The sequence below is a fragment of the Carcharodon carcharias genome, chromosome 8 (assembly GCF_017639515.1).
Source record: "Carcharodon carcharias isolate sCarCar2 chromosome 8, sCarCar2.pri, whole genome shotgun sequence".
Taxonomy (NCBI): domain Eukaryota; kingdom Metazoa; phylum Chordata; class Chondrichthyes; order Lamniformes; family Lamnidae; genus Carcharodon; species Carcharodon carcharias.
The window spans coordinates 48,187,180-48,208,411 of NC_054474.1; the positions used below are offsets into that span (position 1 = coordinate 48,187,180).

The 21,232-nt window shown below is 42.8% G+C and overlaps 1 protein-coding gene across 8 annotated transcripts in view; it reads left to right on the top strand.

The window, feature by feature from the left end:
* Positions 1–21,232, top strand: part of myot (myotilin) — a 159,150-nt gene that overhangs the window by 40,661 nt on the left and 97,257 nt on the right. For all 8 annotated transcript variants that reach the window (XM_041194024.1, XM_041194023.1, XM_041194018.1 and 5 more), the window contains one exon: positions 11,910–12,171. In XM_041194024.1, the coding sequence (XP_041049958.1) occupies positions 11,910–12,171 (262 nt within the window). The remainder of the gene's footprint in view (positions 1–11,909; positions 12,172–21,232) is intronic.

Here is a 21,232-nt window from a genome sequence, read left to right on the forward strand (position 1 = left end):
TCACGAGCGCTGCACAAGTGTATGTGCATTCACCTCTGAGTTCCCCTTGAAGTTCAGCTCACCAGGTGCACGCCTTTTAAAGACAGTCTATGAATCACACCGTTCTGAAGTCACTCCGATGTGAGAAGTAAATTTGACGTTTGGGGGAGGGTGATTACTGCGTGCGGGCACAATGATGAGATGCAAATTCATTAAAATTAAATTCCCAACGTTGGATAGTGGGAAACACGGCCCACCATTGACAGGCAGAGCGGACGATTGCAAACTGGTTTCACGATGTTGTAAAATGAATTTTTGGCCTTCTTGCCATATTGTCCAGTCACGTTGCCAAACGTGCCCACCGCCAAGGGAAGCGGAAAATTCCAGCCATGTAATGTATTGTATTTAAGTTTGCTCATGATACAAAGCTGTGAGGAGGACACAGAGAGGCTGAAAAGTGACATAGGCAGGTTAAGTGAGTGGGCAACAAGGTGGCAGGTAGAGGATAATGTGGGGAAATTTGAGGTTATTCACTTCAGTTGTAAGAACAGAAAAGCAGAATATTTTTTAAAAGGCATGGAATGTTGATGCTCAGAGAGACTTGGGTGTGCTCATACAAGGAACGCAGAAAGTTAACATGCAGTTACGGCAAGCAATTAGGAAAGCTCTTGGTATGGTTGGGCTTTATTGCGAGAGGGTTGGAGTACAAGAAGTCTTGCTACAGATATTCAGGTCTTTGTGAGACCGCACCTAGACTACTGTGTGCAATTTTGGTCTTCATATTTAAAGAAGTATATACTTGCGTTGGAGCCAGTACAGTGAATGTTCGCTAGAATGGTCCCTGGGATGAGAGGATTGCTGAGTGAATTCGATCTATATTCTCTGGAGTTTAGATTGATGAGAGATGATCTCATTGAAACATTCAAGATTATGAAGCGGCTTGACAGGGTAGATACTGAAAAAATTGTTTCCCCTGGCTGGGGAATCTAGGGGAAGGGGGCACATTTTCAGGATAAGGAGCCGATCATTTAGGATTGAGATGAGCAGAAATTTTTTTCACTCAAAATGTTGTAAACATTTGGAATTCTCTACTGCAATGGGTTGTGGATGCTCCATTGCTGAATATATTTAAGGCTGAGATAGGCAGATTTTTGGACTCTCAGGAAATCAAGGAATATAGGGATGGGTGGAAAAGTACAGTTGAAGCTAAAGATCAGCCATGCATATATTGAATGAAGGACCAGGCCCAATGGGATGTATGGTCTTCTCCTGTTCCTATTTCTTATGTTGTTGTGTTCTTAAGTTCTTGTATTGGAGTAAGATTGTCTAAGCAGCGTCAATTTATGGGAAGAGCTCAGATGCAGGCTCACACTCACTGGAGCTAGATTAAGACTTTCTAAACTTACGATCTTAGAAACAATGAAAGGAGACAATAATGCATCAGTTTGCAGGGGACTTGAACACAGGTCCCAGATGTGAAAGAAGGGGTAATGTAGTGCCCTAGCTAATCTGTTGAACATATTATCTGATTAGCAGCATTTGATACTGATACAAACCCAGGTATGATGGGCCGAATGGCCTCTTTCTGTGCTGATTCTATGGACAATATTCTCCCACTGGCAGAGGATACCCTCCAACTCCACGTGGCATCTGGTCTTCCCAAGGAATGTGGCATATGTGATGTACCAGAGCTTGGGACAAGTGCAGACTTACACGGCATTGCCTCTCACTCATTTGTAAATAGGAGACTCTTCTACAATAAACCCTAGGTCTGGCAAGTCACCCCAATTATCTGGGTCTCTCCTCCTGACCTTCCTGTTCATGCTCTGGCTCTGCTTGACCATGTCCCTCCTGCTAGAGCTGAATGCAGAGTAGCTTCTCCCTCTTTTGCATCCTCCGTTGCATTAGGACCCTGACAAAGGCAACATTGAGACCTGGACAAAAACAGAATTACCTGGAAAAACTCAGCAGGTCTGGCAGCATCGGCGGAGAAGAAAAGAGTTGACGTTTCGAGTCCTCATGACCCTTCGACAGAACTTGCGTTCGAGTCCAAGAAAGAGTTGAAATATAAGCTGGTTTAAGGTGTGTGTGTGGGGGGCGGAGAGATAGAGAGACAAAGAGGTGGAGGGGGGGGTGGGGGTGTGTGGTTGTAGGGACAAACAAGCAGTGATAGAAGCAGATCATCAAAAGATGTCAACGACAATAGTACAATAGAACACATAGGTGTTAAAATTAAAGTTGGTGATATTATCTAAACGAATGTGCTAATTAAGAATGGATGGTAGGGCACTCAAGGTATAGCTCTAGTGGGTTTTTTTTTTTAATTTTTTTTTATATATAATGGAAATAGGTGGGAAAAGGAAAATCTTTATAATTTATTGGAAAAAAAAAGGGAAGGGGGAAACAGAAAGGGGGTGGGGATGGGGGAGGGAGCTCACGACCTAAAGTTGTTGAATTCAATATTCAGTCCAGAAGGCTGTAAAGTCCCTAGTCGGAAGATGAGGTGTTGTTCCTCCAGTTTGCGTTGGGCTTCACTGGAACAATGCAGCAAGCCAAGGACAGACATGTGGGCAAGAGAGCAGGGTGGAGTGTTGAAATGGCAAGCGACAGGGAGGTTTGGGTCATTCTTGCGGACAGACCGCAGGTGTTCTGCAAAGCGGTCGCCCAGTTTACGTTTGGTCTCTCCAATGTAGAGGAGACCACATTGGGAGCAACGGATGCAGTAGACTAAGTTGGGGGAAATGCAAGTGAAATGCTGCTTCACTTGAAAGGAGTGTTTGGGTCCTTGGACGGTGAGGAGAGAGGAAGTGAAGGGGCAGGTGTTGCATTTTTTGCGTGGGCATGGGGTGGTGCCATAGGAGGGGGTTGAGGAGTAGGGGGTGATGGAGGAGTGGACCAGGGTGTCCCGGAGGGAGCGATCCCTACGGAATGCCGATAAGGGGGGTGAAGGGAAGATGTGTTTGGTGGTGGCATCATGCTGGAGTTGGCGGAAATGGCGGAGGATGATCCTTTGAATGCGGAGGCTGGTGGGGTGATAAGTGAGGACAAGGGGGACCCTATCATGTTTCTGGGAGGGAAGAGAAGGCGTGAGGGCGGATGCGCGGGAGATGGGCCGGACACGGTTGAGGGCCCTGTCAACGACCGTGGGTGGAAAACCTCGGTTAAGGAAGAAGGAGGACATGTCAGAGGAACTGTTTTTGAATGTAGCATCATCGGAACAGATGCGACGGAGGCGAAGGAATTGAGAGAATGGGATGGAGTCCTTACAGGAAGCAGGGTGTGAGGAGCTGTAATCGAGATAGCTGTGGGAGTCGGTGGGTTTGTAATGGATATTGGTGGACAGTCTACATTGTTCCAGTGAAGCCCAACGCAAACTGGAGGAACAACACCTCATCTTCCGACTAGGGACTTTACAGCCTTCTGGACTGAATATTGAATTCAACAACTTTAGGTCGTAAGCTCCCTCCCCCATCCCCACCCCCTTTCTGTTTCCCCCTTCCCTTTTTTTTTTCCAATAAATTATAAAGATTTTCCTTTTCCCACCTACTTCCATTATATATAAAAAAAATTTAAAAAAAAAACCCACTAGAGCTATACCTTGAGTGCCCTACCATCCATTCTTAATTAGCACATTCGTTTAGATAATATCACCAACTTTAATTTTAACACCTATGTGTTCTATTGTACTATTGTCGTTGACATCTTTTGATGATCTGCTTCTATCACTGCTTGTTTGTCCCTACAACCACACACCCCCACCCCCCCCTCCACCTCTTTGTCTCTCTATCTCTCCGCCCCCCACACACACACCTTAAACCAGCTTATATTTCAACTCTTTCTTGGACTCGAACGCAAGTTCTGTCGAAGGGTCATGAGGACTCGAAACGTCAACTCTTTTCTTCTCCGCCGATGCTGCCAGACCTGCTGAGTTTTTCCAGGTAATTCTGTTTTTGTTTTTGATTGAGACCTGGATCCATGCCAGCTTTTGCCTTCTCTCTGAGAGGATACGTTGAAGACATTAATGATTCAAGGGGCAAGAAAATGAAGCTCAGAGGATGACACGTTTGGAGACTGTTAGGGTCCATAGTTTTTCCTGACCTACTTGCATGGTGGCTGATGTCTTGTCCCTGAGACGCTAGCACTCACATCGAGGTGACCAAGATGGCATCGCAGATATGTAACATCTTGAACTCTGCATGGGATGCTAAAGTTTAATTGAGATGATTGACTCAACCTAGCTCTGTGCTCCAGTCGCTGATGTAGCATATTAATGGCCAATCAGTTGCTCATAGTCAATGAGTGGATGCCCATTGGCCCATTAGGAATGTCAAATCTGCTAAACACATGAGAGGCCTTCATTGATGGAATGTCATATCTGATACAGTTGTATCTCCCTCACTATTGCCTGCATTCCCAAATTCTACATTCCCTATGTGTTGGCTCTTGAGATGCAGTGACTGTGGTGAGAAGCCACTGAGTTCTGAATAGCCCTAATGAAGCCTTTGGCTTTAAGTGGCTTTCGTCTCAAGGATGTCTTCCTCCTTTCTTTCTAAGCAGACTCCTGCTCACTCCAGCAGCAACAAGAGGTTAGAGGGTGACCCCAGAAAGGCCTCCCTCATGTTCACCCTTCCCCCTGACTGCTATTCCACAGCCTTCCCTCCCCATTGCCCTCCTTGTGCTTGTCAGTCCTACCCCTCGCTTCACAGCCCACCCCCGGTTGAAGTGCTAGTCTCTGAAAGTGGAGGCCTGCATGAGTACCACAGCACAGTGGTGTTTCTTGGTACAATGAAAGCAAAGCAAAGGAACAGTCCAACCCTATAGCCCCAGCAGAGTGGCGTTCATTGCAACAAGACCGGCACAGCACTATGGCAAGTATGTTCCACTCACCTCGAAGTTAGCAGCGAACTGAGGTCCGACTTGTGCATGCTACCCCTTTTCAAATGGGTTTGACACTGAGGTAATTTCCTGCTGGTTTATCACAAGATTGGAAAGCTTGGCAAAATTCCAGCGAGCAGCTGTTTTAATGAGCATTCATGACAGGCTAGTGAATGCAAATTGTGTTCATAGCACTCGTCGGCGGGATAACCGACCAGCCATGAAAACACAGTCGGGAGAATTGCAACCTGGTTTTACAAATTTTTGCCTCCCACTGGATTCTCCGCTCCCACCCTCCACGAAACCTGCCGTGGGCAGGATGGGAGAATTCCACCCTATGATTCTAGAAGAGAATAGTAAATAGTTTTCAAAATGAATACTTACAATGTTGGCACTCTGCAAAGCAAGCACAGATGCTTCAATCTGTTCTCAGTTAGATGAGCACATATTTCCACCTTAATAAGAGCTGGCTGGTGGAGGAGGTTTGTAAAATATCATATTGGTGGAGCAAATGGTACTTCTTTGAAGTTGGGCTAAGGTAAACTGTTGTGGCAGAGGAGAGGGATTTACTGAATAGAGGCAATGAATGTCTGATAGAGTTCTATTCACCAGCATTAACATCCCTCACCTCAATGAAATTAAATTTTGAAAAGTTACTTGTTATTAAAGTTTTAGAATTCTTAATTCTGAGTCCTTCCTGCTGTTCAGCACACTCATGCAAAGAAGCATATATGCTAGAAGGAATGCAAGCATTTTCAACATAAATTTCTTTGGGATGTGAAATTAAATATAATTCAATATTTACAAATTTGGATTAGAGTAATACATTCTGTAAAGTTTTTTTTTGTGGAAAATGTTTTAACGTAACCTCCTTTTAATGGAATGTGACTCCCGTGAGCAAAGCCAAACAGCAACATTATGTTCAGACATAGGTTTTAAAAAAAGCATGCTAATTCAAGTATTTCCCCGATACAGTTATTAATGGATCACAATGTAATTGCTAATCCACTCCAGCAATTTCCTTGTTGCTGGACACTCTCTCATCTTGTTCAATAATGTATGGAAGCAGAATTCTGGGCCACAATAAAAAAAACAGAGCCCAGAAGGAAGTTTCAGCTCCTATCTGAAATTATATTAATCAAAAAAATGTTCTTCAATGAATAAAGCAGTTTTAGTAAATCATGTGGGAGATGATAAGCTTCCATTCTGGTGGCCTGGGACAAATTTACCAGAGGTGATTAGTATGATTGTAAGAGTTGTGTTCAGGTCACTGACTGAGGGACACTATTATATTTTTCTTTTTTTAAACTTTGCCAGTCCCTTTGCAATAATAAGCCTAAGTTATGTACAGTCTTTGGCTGATAAAGATGTGCTCCAAAGCCTTTTTCTGGACTTATAACAATATAGCTATATGGCTGATCATCAAAAATTGTGCAAAAGCCATTTAGGATGCTGACTCTTCCCGTGAGAGGATTCTGGCTTTTGCTTGCTGTTTGGCTCCCCATGATGGCACACCTCAGAACTGAGCCCTGCTGCCTGTTGAATTGTGGAAGTGAACCTTTGTCTTCCTATCACAGCATTTAGCAAAATTCCACTCCATCAATGCAATTTTGGGGTCATTTTCTGAGTTCACTCAAATTTGCTGTCAGCTACAGCAGTAATGCCAATACTATCATCTCTTAAATCAGGGGAAAAAAACTCTTAAAACTCAAGAGATTTTGTATAATAATTATGAATTTTTTTTTTTCAAACAAACCAATGTAGATTCGCAGTTGGTTTATAAAGCTCACTAATGGCTTGTTTAATCTCTTACAGGTTATTTTTTTATTCATTCATGGGATATGGGCACTACTGGCTAGGCCAGCATTTTTTGCCCATCCCATTGCCCTTGGGAAGGTGGTGGTAAGCTGCCTTCTTAAACCACTGCAGTCTATGTAATGTAGGGACACCCACAGTGCTTTTAAGAAGGGAGTTCCAGGATTTTGACCCAGTGACAGTGAAGGATTGGCAATATAGTTCCAAGTCAGGGTGGTGTGTGACTTGGGGGGGAACTTGCATGTGGTGATGTTCCCATGTATATGCTGCCCTTGTCCCTCTAGGTGGTAGAGGTCGTGGGGTTGAAAGGTGCTGTCTAAGGGGCCTTGGTGAGTTACTGCAGTGCATCTTGTAGATGCTACCCACTGCTACCACTGTACGTTAATGGCAAAATGAGTGAATGTTTAAGATGGTTGATGGGATGCCAGTCAAGTGGGCTGCTTTGTCCTGGATGGTGTTGAACTTCTTGAGTATTGTTGGAGCTGCACTCATCCAAGCAAGTGGAGAGTATTCCATCACACTCCTGACTTGTGCCTTGAATATGGTGGACAGGCCTTGGGGAGTCAGGAGTTGAGTTACTCTTTGCAGAATTCCCAACCTCTGATCTGCACTTGTAACCACAGTATTTATATTTTTTTTATTCATTCATGGGATATGGATGTCACTGGCTAGGCCAACATTTATTGCCCATCCTTAATTGTCCTTGAGAAGGTGGTGGCGAGCTGCCTTCTTGAACTGCTGCAGTCTATGTGATGTAAGTAGACCCACAGTGCTGTAGGGGAGGGAGTTCCAGGATTTTGAACCAGCGACAATGAAAGAACGTCGATATATTTCCAAGTCAGGGTGGTGAGTGGCTTGGAGAGGAACTTACAGGTGGTGGTGTTCCCATCTATCTGCTGTCCTTATCCTTCTAGATGGTAGTGATCATGGGTTTGAAAGGAGCTGCCTAAGGAGCCTTGGTGAGTTCTTACAATGCATCTTGTAGATGGTACACACTGCTGCCACTGTGCGTTGGTGGTGGAGGGAGTGAATATTTATAGACAGGGTGCCAGTCAAGTGGGCTGCTTTGACCTGGATGGTGTCAAGCTTCTTGAATGTTGTTGGGGCTGCACTAATCCAGGCAAGTGGAGAATATTCCATCACACTCCTGACTTGTGCCTTGTATATGGTGGACAGGCTTTGGGGAGTAAGGAGGTGAGTTGATCGTCGCAGGATTCCTAGTCTTTGATATGCTCTTGTAGCCACAGTATTTACATGTTTGTCCAGTTCTGTTTCTGGTCAATGGTAACCCCCACGATGTTGATAGTGGGGCATTCAGTGATGGTAATGCCATTGAATGTCAAGGGGCAATGGTTGGGTTCTCTCTTGTTGGAGATGGTCATTGCCTGGCATTTGTGTGGCACGAATGTTACTTGCCACTTGTCAGCCCAAGTCTGGATATTGCCCAGATCTTGCTGCATTTGGACATGGACTGCTTCAGTAACTGAGGAGTCACGATTGGTGCTGAACATTGTAAAATCATCAGCAAACATCCCCACTTCTAAACTTATGATGGAAAGAAGGTCATTGATGAAGCAGCTGAAGATATTTGGGCCCAGGACACTACCCTGAGGAACTCCTGCAATGATGTCCTGGAAATGAGATGACTGACCTCCAACAACCACAACCATCTTCCTTTGTGCTCCAACCAGCAGAGAGTTTTCCCCCAAGTCCCATTGACACCAGTTTTGCTAGGGCTCCCTGATGCCACACTCAGTCACATGCTGCTTTGATGTCAAGGGCTGTCAATCTCACCTCACCTCTGGAGTTCAGCTCTTTTGTCCATGTTTGAAACAAGGCTGGAAAGAGGTCAGGTGCTAAGTGACCCTGCTGGAACACAAACTGAGCGTCAGTAAGTAGGCTATTGCCAAGCAAGTTCTGCTTGATAGCACTGTTAATGACCCCTTACGTTACTTAACTGATGATCAAGAATAGATTGTTGGGTGCTAATCAATTGGATTTGTCCTGCTTTTTGTGTACAGTTCATACCTGGGCAATTTTCCACATTGCTGGGTAGATGCCTGTGTTATTTCTGTACTGGAACAGCTTGGCTAGGGGCACAGCTAGTTCTGGGGCACGCCTTCAGTACTACTGTTGGAATGTTGTCAGGGCCCCAAACCTTTGCCGTATATCCAGTGCCTTCAGCTGTTTCTCAATTTCACCTGAAGTGAATCAAATTGGCAGAATGCTGGCATCTGTGTTACTGGGACCCCAGGAGGAGGCCAAGATGGATCCTCCACTTGGCACTTCTGGTTGAAGATGGTTACAAATGCTTCAAGCCTTGTCTTATGAAGATACACCCAGTCTTGCAGGTTATAAAAGCAGATCTAGGTGCGAATTTTCGCCATCGGGGCAATTCTCGGCTCTGCAAAGCTAACCCAAGAAAAGTGTCCTGGATGATTGGATTTTCATTCTGGGGGTGGTATGGGGTGAAATGGGAATCAGGCCTGCCACCCTGGAAACAGTTCAGAGGCGGCACAGGGGCAGCCGGGAGAGGAGTTGAGCTGGGTGTAAAGGCCCACCTCAGTGCTCCAGCACTATGAAAAGAAGAATAAAATCAAAAATAGCCCTCACCCCCTCAACCCCACACTTTCCCCATGCCCCATCCATGCCAACCCATGCAACCTCATGTGCCTCATCCAGCCCATTGGCCTCTCATACCACCCATGTCAACCTATACCCCCTACCCACCCTGCATGGCTTCTCACACCCTCCATGCCAACCTATGACCTTCTACCCATCTCATGACCCCTCATATCCTCCATGACAATCTATGCCCCTCTACCCACTCCTTGCCCATTTATAGCTCCCATGCCAACTTAGTGCACTTCATGCCAACCCATGACCCCGCCTACCACACTTTTCCCTAACACTCTCCAAGCCAACTCACCCAGTATCCACCTGGGCAGACCTAAAGAGCTTTACTTAATGGTTCTAAGTATCTATTGGTGAATTCACTATTTTAAAAAACACTCATTGATAAAAACCCATTCACTGCATTTAAATTCCTCTGATCCCTTAGAAGACCAGCACCTGTAATCAGAGCCCACTTGGAGATGTCAGTCAAGCTGTGAACTGACAGGCATCCCACTGTGATAATGATAGGTTGCAAAATCAGTCATGCAGCACTAATCCTGTAAGGGTAATCCTCAGGTTTATGTCAACGGACAGAATGAGATAGGAAGCACTATTTTTTCCAACACTGCATTATAGGTTTTTTTTTCAAATATGTAAAGGGAAAGAGATTTAAATGTCTTGACAGCTCCCTTGACAGTTCCCTTTAACATTTCCAATGAGCTTGACAGTTCCAATGAGTTTACCCACTTTTTATGTCCATTTTTAACAATCTCAAAAGTGTCCTGACCTCTCCCAAAGGGCACCTGACCTCTCTCAAAGGTGTCCCAGGACCATATCCAAAAGGATACCTTACCTCTCCAAAAGGATACGCTACCTCTCCAAAGAACTCTGTTAAATGTAGACCTTCTCCAACCAGGTCTAATGAGCACACATCTCTCTCCTTGTGAAAATTTGATAAGACTGAAGGCAACTGCACTTTAACAGGTGCAGCTACCTCCATGAACCACGGATGTGCAAAGCTTGACTTGGCCCGTTGCCACTCCCTGCCGCCCTGTGAAAATTATGGGGGTCGGATTCAAGTGCAGCATTTCTGGATTCAGGCCTCTGGAAACATTTTTGCAAAGAATGAGAGCCTCTCTGTCTGCACAAAAATGCAGGCTCCAGAGTGCAATGTTCAAAGATCCTTGATCTTCTCATTAGTGAGGAAATCTCGTTCCATGCTTTTAATATTGTTAGTTTTGTCATTTTGATCATCCAAGCTTGAACTCTGTGCATTGGCTCCCTAGATTAACATTTCTAAAGCTGTCTCTTTTATCCTGTCAGCCGATTTGTAGTCACAGATTTTTGTGAACTTTTGATTCTATTGCTAGGAAACAGCATTAGATTTTACAATGTAAACACAGGAAATTAAGGTACAGATGTCACTTTCCCATCACGAGACCTGTAGAAGTATCAAATATAAAATCACATATAGTTGTAAATGGAGACCTGATTATAACATCAAGACTCAGGACAAGCTAGGTCTCCAGTGCGATTGGGTCTCTGTATCATGAGTCAGTTAACTGAATTGCCATTAGTGGTGTTCCAGCCCAGCAACATGAACCATCCTAGTAACAGAACCTCATGTAAGCAGATAGAAATATCAATGGCATGACCATGTTTCAGCATTTAATCACCTGAACGTGAAGATAATTATTTTTGCATTCAGATGAATATTTTGAAAAGAAAATTATATTTTATGTTCTACCATTTTAAATTATATAAGTGGAGTTGTAGCACAGGTTACATTCAGATTAAGTAAAGGCAATAATAATAGAAAATGTTATTAGATTGTTTATTTATAACTTCTAAAATGATTTATAAGTGATGAATCAATCTCATAAAATATTCTATCATTTATGATTTACTTAATCTTAATGTAACGTGTGCTTTCATATTATGCATATTTTATGCAAAAGTTGGCTGCAGGAAAATTTTTAAACTATTCAGTAATTGTACTGTTACAATTGTTTACATGATTAGTGTGTGTTGTGCCTTTAACAATAGTGGGATATTTACCTCTTTAAAAGTGGTGAGTGATGTTTTGGAGCTTTGCAGAGTTGCTATCCGTAACCATGTCGCCGATCGGCAGACAGAGTCAGCAATCCAGGTACAACCCGGCTCCCTGAGCAATAATCAAAAGAAAAATGTAGTTTGTTCAAGTTAAAACCTCCAGAAGTTAAATAAATATTTTCTAAGTCTCCTTTCAGAAAGCAATTATTCATACTTGTGTGAGTAGAAAACATGTTCCCCAAAGGCGTAGCAGCCTATGATAAACCTGGAGACCTCAGAGCCCTCTCGCAAGATAGGCTTAATTTTACAGAGAAATCCCATCTCTTGGGAGAGTTGGCATTTCTGTTACACGTTTTGGGCAATGACTAGCCATAGAGCTTAGTATTTTCTATCCGTACATTTTAATGGCACTTTCATAAAAGCCCAATATGAGCAGCCAATGGGTAAGGCACAAACATGGAAAATCAAGCCCTATTCAAGTACTAATTTTACTTATTAAATTGTTTTTAAAAAAACTACATCAATGAGCATTGTTAATGATGTATTACATTGTTTGCTATTTATTTTTGTAGAAAATCAGAAGACTCAAGCTCAAGTTTTCCAGTCTAGCACAGGAATATATCCAGATAGCACCCTGAGACAGCCAAACTTTGTGAATGACAATGGCATACAAACTACATTAGTCCACAATAAGCAGTGTCTATTGGAAAACAAAAGGCAAAATACATATAAGCATGTCGCACTTGGCTCAGATGCTCAGATCCTTGAGGTTTGCCCTGATATAGACACCTCTTCATCAAAGAAGTCGCAAGCACCAAATCACAATCGTGAACTGTGAGTATACACATAATCATAGCAGAATGTTCTGTTTAGACATAGACTGGGAATTATAGTGGGACAATATGTGTGCACAAGGGAGTTTGCTGAAATAATTCAGGAATCTAATTCTTAAACAAATGAGGGAACCCACAAGAAGGAAGGCAATACTGGTTTTCTTCTAACTAGTGGAGAGAATAATAAGTCAAGTTGAACTAAGGGAGTTGTTGACATCTAGTGACAATTCAGTTGTTAATTTTAAGGGCAAATGAGGGCTGAACTAATAATTAAAAGTGTAGGAGATGGTGGCTGAAGACAGAAAATGAATTAATAAATCACTATTTTGTTGCTGTTTTTAACCACTGAAAGATGGGGCAGAGTTGCTTGAGTGTGAACAGGAGACTAGAAATCTTCAGTATCAAAAAGCAAGGCGCAGCAGGAAGGTTTAGAAAGTGTAAGTTAAACAATTGGACAATTTCAATCTAAATGGACAGGTATAATTAAGTGAAGAGGTTGCAAATACTTCTCCCTCATAGCTCATTAGAAGCAGAACATAGAAAATATTATGCCCATTTTTTTAAAGAAAGAATGACTCTTCAAATTAATAATCTGTGAGCCTCACATTGGTGGGGCCAGGTAGAAGTGAGAATGTGTGTGCATGTTTGGTGATAACATACTTAAGGCAACTGACTTTGAGGCTGGCTGTGATTGATCAAGGATATAAGTTGCTAGTTCACTTCCTGAGATTTCATCTACAGAGAAAAGGCTACCAAGATGGGACAGGTGGATAGGTTGTTACAGCCATTGTTCACAGGTGGTCAAGGAAGGAAATAAAGTGTTGGGTGTAATATTAGGGATGTTACATATAAGTCAGCAATGATGTTGATGTTTAACCTGGCCTTGTTGAAGCTGGATCTGGAGTACAGAGTGCAGTTTCAGGAAAGGTGTAAAATTATTGGATGAAATTTAGAGAAGGGCTACAGGTCAGATTCCTGAATTAAGAGTTATAAGAAAAGAATATTTATCACGAAACTTTAATCTCTAAAATGAAGAGGAAGAGATTTGTTAGAGTTTGTCAAGATTTTCACTGGTGTGGATAATTTGGATCCAGCAAGGTTCTTCTGTCAGTCATTGGGGTCTAGAAGCAGGAATGCCAATTCAAGTTAAAGGCATGAAAAGGAAAAAAGAAATTTATACAATTTTCTAAAAATTAATTTATAGATTTGTGGAACTGAAAAACCTACAATTGTAGCTCACTGACCGGTTGAACTGTTTGGGCTATATTGTTGTTAGATACATTAATATAAAGATATCTGATTGGCTGACAATTATGTTAATGAAAAGCAGTCCAAATCAATTCTTTAAATTAATTAATTTGAAGTTAATAATATACTTCATGCCATACAAACACTGTGATGTGCATTACATTACATCAATGTTATCTGATGGCTTTTAACTATTCCACATGAATTCAAGACAGTCTTAGAGAAACATTTTCTGTATGCAAAAGAAACATGTTGAAGCTTTACACTGAGAATGCCCATGTAGAACTTGAACATGTCCTTCAGAGAAGAATCTATTCAAAAAGGTAAGATTTACGACAAAAATAGCCAAGTTTATACACAGGATGTAAGCACAGACCTTGGCGAAAAGCAACAGTTAAATACTGACCTTCTTTCTGCTGATGTGAAGAGTTTTCAGCAATGGTTTACACTCAATGGTTTGAGTCAAGGACCCCCTCTGCTAGAAATGCTTTCAAATATTTGTATACCATTTCATCTTCATTATCCCTCCCCACAATTCTTAATAGCTAATTCACCATACCTTATTCTTTACTCACTCTTCCTTCTTTAATATCCTTTCAATCTGCTGATTATTGTTATTCTCTCAGTTTGCCTCCTCTGTCAAATATCATATTTCTTGTACTGATTTTTCCATAAGGCCTTGCTCTCTCTCGTGATTTCTGTTCTCTCTCAATATGGAGCACTCCACAGTATGCCGTTGCCACCATAAATGCACACTAAAAGCATAAGGTGTCAGCCTTGGCTCAGCTGTAATACTCCCACTTCTGAATCATAAGGTTGTGGATTTAACACCTCTTTAGGGTCTTTAGCACATCATCTAAGCTGACACTTCAGTGCAGTACTGAGGAAGCCAGGTCTGTAATATTGGAGAAGAGTAAGGGAATTTTCCTGGTATCCTGGCCAATATTCGTTCCTCAACAATCATCACCAAAGCAAATTACTTGGTCATTTTTTTCATTGCTGTTTATGGGACCTTGCTATGCACCACAATGGCTATTGCATTTCCCCACATTACAACAGTAGCTACAATTAAGAAGTACTTTATCAACTTTGAAGAGCATGGGACATCCTGAGGTAGTGAGAGGTGCTATATTGCACATTCTTTCTTATTCTACTGTACAAGCTGCAATGGACTACAACAGTAATATATTCAGCTGCAAGTCATTCCACTTCTGTAAAATAGTCAAATCAAAACTTTGTACTGTGCACATAATTACACATGTTGATGAGATGCACTTTGTGGTAAAGTATTTAATGTTCCAACAACCTTCTGTGGAAAGAAATTCCTCCTAATCTCTTTCCTCACTCTCTTCCTAACAATGATACATCAATAACCCCTTATTGCTGACTCCCAACCAGAAGAACTGTCTTTTCTATTCACCCTGACAAAATCCTAAGAAGATGAGGGGATTAAGTAGCTGCACACCAATGGTGACGAGAAGACCCAACATAATTTGGAATGGGAGATTAGTTTAATGTGTGGCTACAACAAGCACTGATCATACCTGTAGTTACAACAGGAGTAATTGTTTGAAGAAGGGAAAAACAAGAGAATAATGAGAGGAGAAATTCTGTGACTGTGAAATAACAGAGCAGCAATGGTGCTAACCATCACCAACACCTCACTGAACAGATGTTTAGTTTGCACCCAACAGGATGGGGCACTGCGGTTGTACAGATTGGAGGATTCCAAAATGTCTGAGTCACTGATTGCACTCACGTGGCCCCTTGTGCACCTGATAATCCAACCAGCTTTCATCAAATGGGAGTTTCCGCTCTCTAATTTCGAGCAGTGACATCACGTAAGAAGACTTCTTTCCCTGACAATGGAATCATGCTGGGTCAAAATCATGAAAATCCCCAATGAACACCATTGTGGAAGCACCATACTACAAGACAGCAGCAGTTCAAGAAGACCCAACACCATTTTCTCAGAGCAACTAGGGACGGGCACCTGATCAGTGCTTCTTTTCACTGTACTTCCCATTTTACAGTTGTGCCCTTTAAATGTCAACTTGAGTGAGCGTGTGGCGTGTCATGGAATCCATTGTCAATTCTTGGCCTTCCTGTGACATAGAAATAAGCAGGTTGTTTAACAAGTGATTTAAGGTATAAAGCTTTTATATCAACATATCAATGTCAGATACAATACAGTTTAAATTTTAGGGCCTGAGATCCATGCAAAATAAAACAATGAGCAGGATTTCCCCCCCATTGGGGGGATGTTGAATTGCAGGCGCGCAAGAGGCACGCCTCTGATCGGCGCCCCCAATTGGGGGCGTGCTGCCATTTTACATGGGCGGGCCAATTAAGGCCGACCCAGCGTGACGTCTGCATGGAAGAGCTATGCGTTCCCTGTGCGGGTGGGGGGGAGGAGGGAATTCCTAAACCTGAGAGTGCTCTCTTTCGCGCATGCGCACAAAACAGCGCACTCATCTCCCTGAGGCTAAGTGCTATCTCAAGGAGATCACCTCTACTGTCAAAAATATTAAAAATAGGAAAAAAAAATTCCCTGACATGTCCCCTCATGTGAAACTGTCACATGAGTTGGGACGTGTCCATAATTTTTTTTAAAACTTTAATTAAATTTTTTAAAACCTACATGAAACCTCATCCCGCCGGTGGATGAGGCTTCATGCTTTTAAATGAGTTGAGCGTTTCAGCCTCAACTGCCAACTTAGCCAGTGAATTCCATATGCCCACCACCCTCTGGGTGAAAAAGTTTTTCCTCATGTCCACTCTAATCTTTCCACCAATCACCTTACATATATGCCGCCTGGTAATTGACCCCTCAGCTAGGCGAAACAAGTCTTTCCTATCTAGCCTATCTAGGCCCCTCATAATTTTGTACACCCAATGAGGTCATTCCTTAGCCTCCCTAAGGAAAACAACCCTAGCCTTTCCAATCTCTCCTCATTGCTGCAATTTTCAAACCCTGGCAACATTCTTGTAAATCTCCTCTGTACTCTCTCCAGAGCAATTATGTCCTTCTTTAATGTGGTGACCAGAACTGCACACAAAATTCCAGCTGTGGCCTAACCAGTGTTTTATACAACTCCATCATTACATTCTGCTTTCGTATTCAATACCTCGCCCATTAAAGGAAAGCATCTCATATGCTTTCTTGACCACCTTCTCCACTTGTCCTGCCACCTTCAAGGATCTGTGGACATGCACTCCAAAGTTTCTCACTTCCTTGACCCCTCTCAATAACTTGAGGTTTAGTGAGTATTCCCTTGCTTTGTTTGCCCTCCCCAAATGCATTATCTCACACTTTTCTGGATTGAATTCCATTTGCCACTTCTCTGCCCACTCAACCAAACCATTGATATCATTCTGGAGTCGACAGCTATCCTGTTCACTATCAACTACATTTTTGTATCATTTGTAAATTTCCCACATTTAAGTCTAAATCAATAATGTATACAACAAACAGCAATGGCCCCAACATTGAGCCCTGTGGAATACCACTGGAAGCTGTTTTCCATTTGCAAAAACATCCATTGACCATTACCTTTTGTTTCCTGCCACTGAGCCAATTTTAGATCCAACCTGCCACCTTCCGCTGTATCCCATGAGATCTCAACTTTCCTGACCAGTCTGACATGTGGGACCTTGTCAAATGCCTTACTGAAATCCAGGTAGACAACATCCACTGCACTACCTTCATCAAGCCCACCTTGTTACTTCTTCAAAAAATTTTATTGTTAGTATGACACAATGTTCCGCTAACAAAACCATGCTGACTACCCCTGATCTAAGTGACTTTCTAAGTGACAGTTTATCCTGTCTCTCAGAATTGTTTCCAATAATTTGCTCACCACCAAAGTCAGACTGGCTGGCCTATAATTTTAAGGGCTATCCTTCGCACCCTTTTTTAAAAATGGTATAACGTTCACAGACCACCAAATCTCTGGGAACTCACCTGTATCTAGTGAGGTTTGGAAAATGATCCTCAGAACATCCATTATTTCCTCCCTGGTTTCCTTCAGCAGCCTGAGATACAATACATCCAGCCCTGGGTGATTTATCCACCTTCAAGGATGCCAGTCTCTCCTTTCCCCATAGCCCTGCAATTTGTTTCACTTTAGGTTCTTATCCAATTCCCTTTTGAAAGCCCCAATTGAATCTGGCTCCACTACGCTCTCAGGCAGTGCATTCCACATCCTAGCCACTCGCTGCATAAAAACACCTTTCTTCATGTTACCATTGGTTCTTTTTTCAATCACATTGAAAGTCCGCTGGTTCTCGACCCATCTGCCAATGGGAACAGCTTCTCTCTATCTACTTTGCTTGAACCCTTCATGATTTTGAAGGCTTCTATCAAATCCCCTCTCAATCTTCTCTTCTCTAACAAAGACAACCCCAGCTTCTCCAATCTATCCACATAACTGAAGTCCCTCATCCCTGGAACTGTTCTCATAAATCTTTTCTGAACTCTCTCTAAAGCCTTCACATTCTTCCTAAATTGGGATATGCAGAAGACCCATCAGTGTCGGTAGGCATGGAGAAGGATGGGTGCAAAGGCTGATTCTCCACTGATCCAGCAGAATCCTGTTAGGTCATAAAATCTAGGTAGGGATTCCTCCCTGGTTCCCACGCTACATGACAATATTGCATTAATAGGCAGACATAAGTTTGTAGGAAAGTAGTCAGTACACGAACACAGGTTTAAACAATTTGACTACTCACTTTATTGACCTCCTTACTCAGGCAGTGGACTACCATTCTGACTTTGCTGGCTGAATCTTACCAGCCCCTGGTGGCAGGAATGGAGATGAGAGGCAGCCGTGCTGGGATGGTTCCCTGACGCTGCCCCTCTGCTGGGGAAATTTCCCATCGGCAAGCAGGAGGTGAATCGGGGTGCAGAACATTTGCCCACTCCACAGAGGCAGACAGCCGATTGGCATAATAAAGGCCACAATTAGGGGCCACAAGAACAATCAGCATTTTGTGGGCAGTAGGGCAGCTTCCCGCTGCATAGCAAGGCCACCAGCTTCATGGAGTCAGCCTCCCTGCAGCAGCTGGAGGGGGGGGCCATGGGACGATGAGGCTACATGGCTCAGAGAGGGAGCCGGGGGCAAGTAAGGCAGCAGCCCCTCTTCTCTCAGTCCCAATGATCTCCCTGGAGGGGCCTCCCCTCTGCCCATGAATGCTTCATTTCTAATTTATTACCTGGAGGTTCCCCCGAGATTCCAATCTGCCTTAGCAGCACCCACCTCTCTTGCTGATGCTGCGGTGGCTTCAGAACTGCCATCTCTTTTAACTGCCATCTGAAGCAGCTAATTTGAGGCTGTATCTGGTAAAATCACCAAGCTGGTCCCTGCTGCCAGCAAGTGCAGGCTTGGGAACTGCAATTGGTCCCAATGTTGGGGTCCCAAATCCACAGTAAAATAGAGCCCTGCATTTCCATTACAGCAGTAATATCAACTATAGTGCTTGATTCACAAGCTGCAGGAACAATTGATTGAATTTTACCAGCCCTCTGAGGATGGGCTGAGAGGCAGGGGGCCCTATAAAATAGCAAGGGAAGGCAGGGGTGAAGTCCTCACCGTTATGCCATCTTGCCAGCGGTAGGGAAGGTGGCAGCGGACTGCCCTCCTGCTCAGAGGCCAATTGAGCCCTTACGTGAGAAAAGTAAGAGCCTTTTCCCACTGCTGCTGCGATTCCACCAACTTATTGGCTGCCGCTGACAAGATGCGCCCCCATTGAAAGCTGAAGCAGGGTCACCCTTGCTGCTTTTGGACCTGTCAGCAGGATGATGACCAATCCAGCCCAATGTTCACCCAGTATTATTTCTGCTTACATTGTAAAGGCTTGATAGCTATTGTGGCTATTATTCTAAGTTAACCCACATATTGTTACTGTGGGGAATGTGAATCAACTTGAATAATTAGCAGACTGCAATATGACAGTATCTTATTAGCAAAATAATTTCTTCAAGAAACACACTACAAATTCTGTGGGTAATCACGGGATCGCATACAGATCACATGTAATTTGCTATTGTAACAGTATGACTTTTAGTTGTGTGTCAGAGTATCAGTTTCTCAATGCCACAGGAAATGGCTAGAACGTACTGTATGGAAAAAAGATTACTGACAGTGTTCCAACCTGCAGTATGTCAACATGCCATTTATAACTATGATCTTCTCTTGACATCCTGTTTATATCCACATGTTTTACTGCCCACATGACTGTCCACAGTTAACAGAATAGCGTGCTATTAAAAAAAAGCAGTCTAAACCCCTCACTCAAAGTTGTTCTCTCCTTGTGCCGCTTGGTTCCATTTCTTGTGTGACCACCTGAGAGCAAGCTTGCTTATTTATCGTGGGTTCAAGCCCAATTTGTGACTTAAGTGTATGAACTAGGATGGCATTTCATGCAATAATAAGTGATGTCAGCAATGTCAAATAACATGTTAAAGTGAGATCCCAAATGTCTGTACAGGCAGAGGTTAAATATTCTCCAGCACTGTTCAAAGAGAAAGGATCTGTCCTGTTACTTTGCCTAGCATTCCGACATGGAGCAACACCAAAAATAAACATATTAACTGGTCATTTATGTCACCACTCTTTGTTGTGTTGTATAAAAAAAGCCATTTTGTTTGTCACTGCTAATCAAAGTGATTAATTGAATGTGAAGCACAAGGAAACACTGCCTTCAAGAAAATTGCTTGACAAATCTTTATTGAATTATTCACAGATAATGGGACATTTTCTAAGGGGACTCACACCAAATTACTGTTAGTGTTTTTTGAAGCAAGGCAACTGAGTTAAAGCCATGTCAAAATAAGATTAGCAGGAATTTATTTTTTTCTTTATACATTCATGGGATGTGGACATTGTTGGCTGGGCCAGCATTTATTGCCCATCCCCAGTTGCCCTTGAGAAGGTGATGGTGAGCTGTCTTCTTGAACCGCTGCAGCCCATGTGGTGTAGGTACACGTGCTGTGCTGTTAGGGAGAGAGTTCCAGGATTTTGAAAGGTATCTCCAAGCCTTTAGATTGTGCGTCATATATAAAGTTTAAATCCATGTTCCTAATAATTTCTCTATATATATCAAGTGGTGTTAGCAACAGATCTTGGTGTTCTGGTTTAGGATTTAACCATCAATAAGGCAACAACACTAATAGCCTGTTCTATCCTCCAGATTGATTCACTAATGAACAAGTGTAATGAACAATTTACAAGTTGTAGGAGCTTCGGCAGCTGTATTTCAAGGGCTTGGATGCATTTTGGGTTGCAAGGCCATAAATTGGACACCTGACTTAAGTACATCAAAAGATTACCCATCAGATCTTGTAGTATTTCACCCTGAGGCATGGTGCACAAGTTGTGAATCATGCAGCAATTCTCCTTGACCATCAGTGGTAAAAATTCAGCTTTCTTTAGACTCAGTGTTCAAATTCTAAAATTCAGTCTTTGAGTATCTGTGAAAAGAATTTGATCTAACGCATATGAATATTCTGAAACATAAGAGCCAGATTAGATGGTGCAGCTTGAGAATAAGCCTACACCACAGCCACAGGTCATCAGGATCTGACACATATGGCATTATCACAAACCTACCTGGTCTATTAGGCCAACAGAGGCTTTGCCTTTCCATTTCTTTATATCAGCAGATGTCATAGATCATAAAGTAATACAGCACAGAAGAACCATTTGACCCATGCTGGCTTTTTGAAAGAGCTATCCAAGTCCCATCTCCTTGCCCTTTCCTGTAGCTCTGCAAGTATTTCTTCTTCAGTTCTCCACCAGAAGCCAAGTCCTTGG